Genomic DNA, 8,673 nt, shown 5'->3' on the forward strand with positions numbered 1-8,673 from the left:
CACAAGAATCGCTTGAACTGGGGTGGTAGAGGTTGCAGTGAGCCAAGATTGCACCACTGCACTCCAGCCTGGGAGACAGAGTGAGATTCTGCCTCAAAAAAAAAAAAAAAAAAAAAAATTAAATGGATCATAAAGGGTTCACTTCCAAGCTCTCTATCCTGTTCCATTGGTTGATATATCATTTTTTGTTTTTGTAATAAAAAAAAAAAAAAGAAATCCAACACATATATAACTTTTAGGAACATACAGACTGTTTAAGATGAGACACACTTTTGAAACTTAAAAACTTTTTTGTGGTCATTCATCACTGATATTACAGTAAGACTGGATATGAGTAAACTCCAGTATGGTAAACATAACATTAGCACATAACCCTCACTGTCCAAAGAAATCTGACTGTATCTTACACTTTATTAAATTAATAAAGTTCCCTCCTAGTAGTAAGTCTCCGTTATTGATTGAAACCTGGATGTGTGTTTGGTCCCAAGTGCATCTCTGGCAGCCTACCTTTCAAAGCGCTGCTTCATTTGTTTACATGCATAGTAGTTTCCATCTCTCAGGCTTTGCATCTTCATAACTTCAGAAAACGTTCCCTCTCCTATTTTGCCAATTGCTTTATAGTCTATAAATAAAAATGATTACAAAAATAAAATGTTATTTATGCATATATTTGTATTCACTTCCAGACAGCAAACTTTTAATCTATAACATAATTTAACAGCAATATACTGAGAATTGTTTCTCCTATCTTTGTAAGGTTTAGTGGTCCCCTCAACTTTAGGGGAAGTTGGAACAAAGCATCATTTCCTCCCAGTCTGTGCCCTCCCTTGGATAGCAGGAACCACCTTACCTGGATCCTGGCCAGTGAGGAGAGGCTCAGCTACCCTACAAGATTCAGAAAGCAGAGATGGGATTCTTCCAGCAGGGGTGGGCATGGGCGTGGGCGTAGGCTCTGGGCTGATGTCACATTGCACCAGCAGCCTCTAAGAACTCTCCTGAAATTCACCTTCCCTGGTCCTACAGAGGGCCCAGCTGATCTGCAACAGTTTCCTACAATTCTTTTACTTCCTAATTTTCTGAAAGCTAACAGTAACTTTCCCTGGCCCTGCTGCCACCACATCACCCCCAGCCCTGATAATGGTTTTGTAAGCCTCTAGTTCACTATGTTAAATGCCTTCCTGCTTGAAATACCTAGGGTAGTTTCCATTTTCCTGACCAAACCCTGACTGACAACAAATGAACACTTTGATGTGGGCTGCTGCTGTGAACAAAAATCTAAAATATGTGAGTTTGGCTTATTGGTCAGGTGGCAAAATGCTAGAGAGCCTGGCATATATCATGATGAAATATTGCCCGCTTAAAGGAATGCCTGTAGTCACTGCTGCCTTTCATAGATCCACTGCCTGCGGAGCCTGCTGGCCTAGGGAAAGTGGTGGGAAGAGTCAGAATGATGGAGTATGCTAATTACTACTGACTGCCTTAGCAAGCTATTTCAAGACAAAGGTAAGTACAGGCAAGAATGGCTATACCACTTTTTAAGCAGAAATTGAAAGAATAAGTAAAGTCTAGAGAGCAAAAGTCTCACCAGTTGTAAAAGTTTCTACAGCCCAAATAATAGGAGAGTAAGATTGCAAAAACATTGGCAAAGAATAGCCCGCGAGCCTTCTCCGTTGAACAAATGGCTCATCTTTGCAGCAGAGATCACAGGAAGGCAGTTACAACCTCCAGGCATTTGTTTTAGAAAGCTTCAAGGAAGCTCCTGTAAATTGAGACCCAGAAGCATATGAGCGAGGCCGCACAGAAATAAGGCAGGCTTGGGGCCAGACGTGGTAGCTCAGCCTGTAATCCCTGCACTTTAGGAGGCCGAGCCAGGCAGATCACCCACCTGAGGTCAGGAGTTCCAGACCAGCTTGGCCAAATGCCGAAACCCTGTCTCCACTAAAAATACAAAAAATTAGCCAGGTGTCGTGGCATACACCTGTAGTCCCAGCTACTCGGGAAGGTGGGGCAGGAGAATTGCTCGAACCCGGGAGGTGGAGGTTGCAGTAAGTCAAGATCACACCACTGCACTCCAGTCTGGGCTACAGAGTGAGACGCCATCTCAAAAACAAAAAAAAAAAAAAAAAAAAAACGCAGACTAGAGAGAGAGATCTCTAGCAGAACCTTGGGTGTGGGGCTGACCAGAAGCAAACAGACCAGAAATCTTCAAACATCACTTAGACTGCAGCAGAAACAAGCCTAGAGTAAAAGAGGCCTTCACTTCAGGCCCCAAACCCGCATCTGCACAAAGCAGATGGGATCTTGCTATGTTGCCCAGGCTGGCCTCAAACTCCTGGGCTCAAGCCTAAACTTCTACCTCAGCCTCCCAAGTGGCTAGCATGAGCCATTGCCCCCAGTTGACAGAGTTTCAAAATTGCAGCACTGAACGTGGGCATCCTCTTCAGTATTCCTTTCCACATGCACATTTTGAATGCCTTGTCTGAATTCTGATTTGAACAAACCATCAGTAAAAAGGTATTCATTTTTCAGAAGTGATAATGGTTATGTCAAAACACAAAAAAATGTCCTTATCTGTTAGCAAAAAAATACAGAAGTATTTCCAGGTGAAAATGACATAATACTTAGGATTTACTTTAAAATATCCCTGGCTGGGTGGTGGCTCACGCCTACAATCCCAGCGCTTTGGGAGGCCCAAGTGGGCAGAACACTTGAGGCCAGGAGTTTGAGACTAGCCTGGCCAACATGGTGAAACCACGTCTCTCCTAAAAATACAAAAATTAGCTGGGTGTGGTGATGCACACCTGTAATCCCAGCTACCTGTAATCCCAGCTACTTGGGAGGCTGAGGAAGAAGAATTGCTTGAACCCCGAAGGCAGAGGTTGCAGTGAGCCGAGATGGCACCACTGCACTCCAGCTTGGGGGACAAGAGCAAAACTCCGTCTCAAAAAATAAAATAAAATAAAATACCCCTGTACATTCCCATTCACTACTGCTGAAATTATAAACTGACATAGTCTCTTTGGAGGGCAATTTGGCAGCACCTATTAAATCTTTAAGATGTGCATCCTCCAGCTGGGCGTAGTGGCTCACGCTTGTAATCCCAGCACTTTGGGAGGCCAAGGTGAGGATCACTTGAGCCCAGGAGCTCAAGGCCAAGTTAGGCAACATAGACCCCATCTCTACAAAAAATAATTAGCCAGACTCAATGGCACATGCCTGTCATCCCAGCTACTCAGGAGGCTGAAGTGGGAGGATCACTTGAGCCCAGGAGTTTGAGGCTGCAGTGAGTAGGGACTGCACCACTATACACTAGCCTGGGCGACAGAGGGAGACCCTGGCTAAAAAAAAAAACTTGCTCAAGTACATATGATAGGAAGATTAATGATTGCACCATTAATCAACACAGTAAAGCCGATAACCCAAATGGCCCCCATAGGGAACTTGATTAATATGGTTTACCTGTATAACAGAATATACTGTAAATATTTAAAATAATGGGTGGCAGGTGCCTGTAGTCCCAGCCACTCGAGAGGCTGACACAGGAGAATCACTTCAACCTGGGAGGTGGAAGCTGCAGTAAGCTGAGACTGCGCCACTACACTCCAGCTGGGCAACAAAGTGAGACTCCATCTCAAAAAAAAATAACAACAACAACAACAGTAATAATGTCCTTAAAACTAAACACACACACACACACACACACACACACACACACGGAATTAACAGCGGCTCTGAGGGGTGAGGTTACAGGTGTCTCATTTTCTAAGATATTTTCCACAATGTTGTTTTTTGAAATAAGAGCACTATTTTCACTATTTTATATCAAAATACCCAAAAAAGATGGTGGTGGGGAAAATGGTAAAATGTTGATCACTGCTGAAATTCGGTGATGGATTTATGAGGGTTCACTGGGCGCGGTGGCTCAGGCCTGTCATCCCAGCACTTTGGGAAGCCAAGGCAGGCAGATTACCTGAGGTCAGGAGTTCGAGACCAGCCTGGCCAACATGGCGAAAATCCATCTCTACTACAAATACAAAACTTGGCCAGGCGCAGTGGCACATGCCTGTAATCCCAGCACTTTGGGAGGCCGAGACAGGCGGATCACAGGGTCAGGAGTTCAAGACCAGGCCAGCCTGACCAAGATGGTGAAACCCCATCCTACTAAAAATACAAAAATTAGCCGAGCGTGGTGGCGTGTGCCTGTAGTCCCAGCTACTCGGGAGGCTGAGACAGAAGAATCACTTGAACCCGGGAGGCAGAGGTCGCAGTGAGCCGAGATTGAGCCACTGCACTCCAGCCAAGACTACACAGCAAAACTCCATCTCAAAAAAAAAAAAAAAAGAAAAAATTTATCAGGGCATGGTGGCACACACCTGTAATCTCAGCTACTTGGGAGGCTGAAGCAGGAGAATCACTTGAACCCGGGAGACGGAGGTTGCAGTGACCTGAGATCGTGCCACTGCACTCCAGCCTAGGCAATAGAGCAAGATTTCATCTCAAAAAAAAAAAAAAAAAGATTTATGAGGGGTCACTCTATTTAATTTTCTATACTTCTGGCATGCTTGAAATTTTCCATAATAAAAACAAAACAAAACAAAAAATAAGGCCACTTGTGGTGACTCACACCTATAATCTCAGCACTTTGGGAGGCTGATGTGGGAGGACTGTTTGAGCTCAGGAGTTTGAGTCCAGCTTGGGCAATATAGTAAGACCCTATCTTTACAAACAATGACAAAAAAATTAAGTGAGCTAGGTGTGGTGGTGCGACTGCAAAGGGCAGGAGAGAAGAGGGGAGAGGAGCAGATGGACATGGCTCTAGACAGACCTAAGCCCCTCTGCAACAAACAACAAGCCTGTAAGTTTTACACATCGGACATTTTCTCTGGAGCAAAAGAGCGATCTTACCTAAACAGAAATGCAACTTACCCCTCCTGCCCAGGAACATCAAGTGTCTTTCCGAGGTCAGGGCTCCAGCCCATCTGCCTGGGCCTGGCCAGCAGAGATGGGTGGTCTTCCCTAGGAATTTCACCTGCACATGCACAGGGTCTGTTGGCTATTCTCATTTGCAATCCAAGTCCCTGCTGAATCCCAATGCTCTTTTTTTTTCATTACTGTAGCAGAGTTTTAAACTATTTGGCTTGCCTTTTCTATGTTTTGCTATGTTTTACTTTAACTTATTTTACTTGTTTTTTACTTTTATTCGAATACTAGGAATGTCAATCACGTGCCAGAGCGGCCATGTTCTGTTACCACCCTTTTAAGCCACAACTCACTGGGGCAAGAAACGCAAACAGCAACCAATAAGGTGGTCAAGCTAAGCAGGTTCTACCCAGTAGGCAGAGAAGTAGACCACTAGCTCTTACAGGAAAATGAACTGATAAGTATGCAGAGAGTAAAGCTGTGAACAGTGTGACCAAAGCTGAAAAGTCATGAGAGAGTAAGAGGCTAAAGGGGCCATAAATGGGCTAAAAGTAAACAGGAGTTAAAGATAAGCAAGACAGATCTACTAAAGTTGAACACAGGCATACCCTCCGACCTAGAAATTCCATTTCTAGGTTAGATACCCAAGTGAAATATGTTCGCCCGACACAAGAATGTTCACAGAAGCACTGTTTTTAATAACCCAAAATGGTAAACAACAGTAGACTAGATGTGATGGTTAATACTGAGTGTCAACTTGATTGGATTGAAGGATGCAAAGTATTGATCCTGGTGTGTCTGTGAGGGTGTTGGCAAAGGAGGTTAACATTTGAGTCAGTGGGTTAGGAAAGGCAGACCCACCCTTAATCTGGGTGGGCACCATCTAATCGGCTGCCAGTGCAGCCAAAATATAAAGCAGGCAGAACGGAAAAGACTAGACTGGTCTGGCCTCCCAGCCTACGTCTTTCTCCCATGCTGGATGCTTCCTGCCCTTGAACATCGGAATCCAAGTTCCTCAGCTTTGGGACTCAGACGGGCTTCCTTGCTCCTCAGCCTGAAGACAGCCTATTGTGGGACTCTATGATTGTGTCAGTTAATACTCTTTAATACATTCCCCTTTATATACATATCTATCCTATTAGTTCTGTCCCTCTAGAGAACACTAATATACTAGATAAATAAGTGCAGTATATCCACACAATGGTATACTATACAGTAATGAGCATAAACAAAGTACAACTACATATGATATGGCTACATCTCACAAACATCACATTAAGCAAAAGAACCTAATTGTAAAGAGTTCACATTGTATGATTCCATTTATATAAAGTTCAAAAACATGCAAAACTAAATACAACCCACAGATAAAGGAAAATATCTGCAAATCATATATCTGATAAGAAACTTGTATCTAGAATATATAAATAAGTCTTATAACTCAATAATACAAAGACAACCCAACTAAAAGGTGATCAAAGGATTTGGTAGACATTTCTCCAAAGACGACATAAAATTGACCAATAAGCTATGAAATGATGTTCAACATTATTAGTCATTAGGGAAAAGCAAGTCAAAACTATGATGAGATACCACTTCACACTCACTAGAATCAAAAAGATAGGTAACAAGAGTTGGTGAGGATGTGGAGACATTGGGACCCTCATACATTGCTGGCAGGAATGGAAAATGGTGCAGACACTATGAAAAACACTTTGGCAGTTCTTTAAGATGTTAAACAGAGTTACCACATGACCCAGCAATTCCACTCCTACATATATGCTCAAGAGAAACGAAAACGTATGTCCAAACAAAAACCTGTAAGTCAATGTTCACAGTAGCATTACTCATAATATCTCAAAGGTGGAAAGCACCAAAATGTCCATCAGTAGATGAAATGGATAAACAAAATGTGGTCTATCCATACAATGGAATATTATTCAGCCATGAAAAGGAATGAAGTACTGAAACATGCTACAACATGGATGAACCTTTAGGACATTACGCTAAGTGAAAGAAATCAGGCACAAAATGCCACATATTATGTGATCCCTCTTATATGAAATGTCCAGATAAGCAAATCCATAGAGACAGAAAATAGATTCATAATTGTCTAGGGTTGGTGGAATGTGAGATAAATAAGGAGTAACCACTAATGGGTACAGGTTTCTTTTGGGGATGATGAAAATATTTTAACATTAGATTATAGTTATGGTTACACAACTCAGAAAATATACTTAAAACCACTGAACTGTATACTTTAAATGAGTGAAAATTATAGTATGTATATTTCAATAACTCCATTAAAATGGACAACTCTGTGGTGTTGGAAATCAGAATAGTGGTTACCCTTGTGGGGTGAAGTGACTGAAATGGGCTGAAGGGGACATCAATGATACCAGGAATACTGTGCTTCTTGATCTGGAAGCAGGTTTCATGGGCATGTTCACTTCACCAACTTGTATACTTAAATATAAGTGCAGTTTTGTTTTGTTTTGTTTTGTTTGGGACAGGGTCTCACTCCGTTGCCCAGGCTGGAGTGCAGTGGTGCAACCTCAGCTCCCTGCAACCTCTACCTCCCAAGCTCAAGCGACCATGCCACCTCAGCCTTCTGAGTAGCTGGGACTACAGGCACCCGCCACCATGCCCAGCTAATTGTTTTGCATTTTTTGTAGAGACAGGATTTCACCATGTTGCCCAGGCTGGTCTCAAACTCCTCAGCACAAGGAATTCGCCTGTCTTGGCCTCCCAAAGTGCTGGGATAACAGGCATGAGCTACCACGCTTGGCCAATTTGTGCAGTTTTCTGCATTATGTTATACTCTAATATAAAATTAGAAAAAACAAAACAAAACAGAGTTAGGAATAAGCAGGGAGTATAAGGAACAGAAATGACACACAGTGAAGAATATATTCTCATTAATGGCAGAATATGCATGTCTACAAATCCCTACTGCTGACATGCAAAACAAGCTGCTTTCAATACTATTCTAGTTCCTAAGAGGGCCAGTTCCCTCCTGCTCTCAGGTTTTCCTATTCTTAAGCTCCAGTTTTTTTTTTTTTTTTTTGAGACAGAGTCTCACTGTGTTGCCCAAATGATCTTGGCTCACTGCAACTTCCATCTCCCAAGTTCAAGAGATCCTCATGCCTCAGCCTCCCAAGTAGCTGGGATTACAGGTGTGTGTCACTATACCAAGCTAATTTTTGTATTTTTAGTAGAGACAGGGTTTCACCATGTTGGCCAGGCTGGTCTCAAACTCTTAACCTCAGGTAATCCACCCGCCTCAGCTTCCCACCTGCTTCACCCTCCCAAAGTGCTGGGATTATAGGCGTAAGCCACTGCACCCAGCCCTCAAGCTCCTTCTTTGTCAACGGTTATAATATGTCTCCATACTGTGAGGTGTAAGGAGACTTACTGGTCCTTACAACTGAAACTAAAACAATTCCCTTAATGCGAACTAAATGATAAAGAACACCTCTTCAACAGTCTTCCTAACAAGGAGACTAGATTCTTTTTCTCCATGGTTAGCACGAGACATCCTCTTTTGGTCTCTCAAAACAGGTCTCCACCCTATTTCCCAGGTGGCTTCCTCGTTCAAGATGAAAACCCTCTGGGAAGGGTTGACACTAACACAAGTATTACTTGGTCCTGGAAACTTACAAGAAGCAGGAGACAAAATGCATTACACTTAGAGAAACAAACAAAAAAAAGACAGGGCACGGTGGCTCACGCCTATAATCCCAGTACTTTGGA

General features: G+C 42.9%; 1 protein-coding gene across 1 annotated transcript in view; it reads right to left on the minus strand.

Annotated features, from left to right (window-relative positions):
- Positions 1-575, minus strand: part of MOK (MOK protein kinase) — a 55,991-nt gene extending 55,416 nt beyond the window's left edge. Inside the window, exon 1 of the mRNA XM_025392965.1 lies at positions 508-575. Within this exon, the coding sequence (XP_025248750.1) occupies positions 508-575 (68 nt within the window). The remainder of the gene's footprint in view (positions 1-507) is intronic.
- Positions 576-8,673: the final 8,098 nt, after the last annotated feature.

The sequence above is a fragment of the Theropithecus gelada genome, chromosome 7b (assembly GCF_003255815.1).
Source record: "Theropithecus gelada isolate Dixy chromosome 7b, Tgel_1.0, whole genome shotgun sequence".
NCBI classification, from domain to species: Eukaryota; Metazoa; Chordata; class Mammalia; order Primates; family Cercopithecidae; genus Theropithecus; species Theropithecus gelada.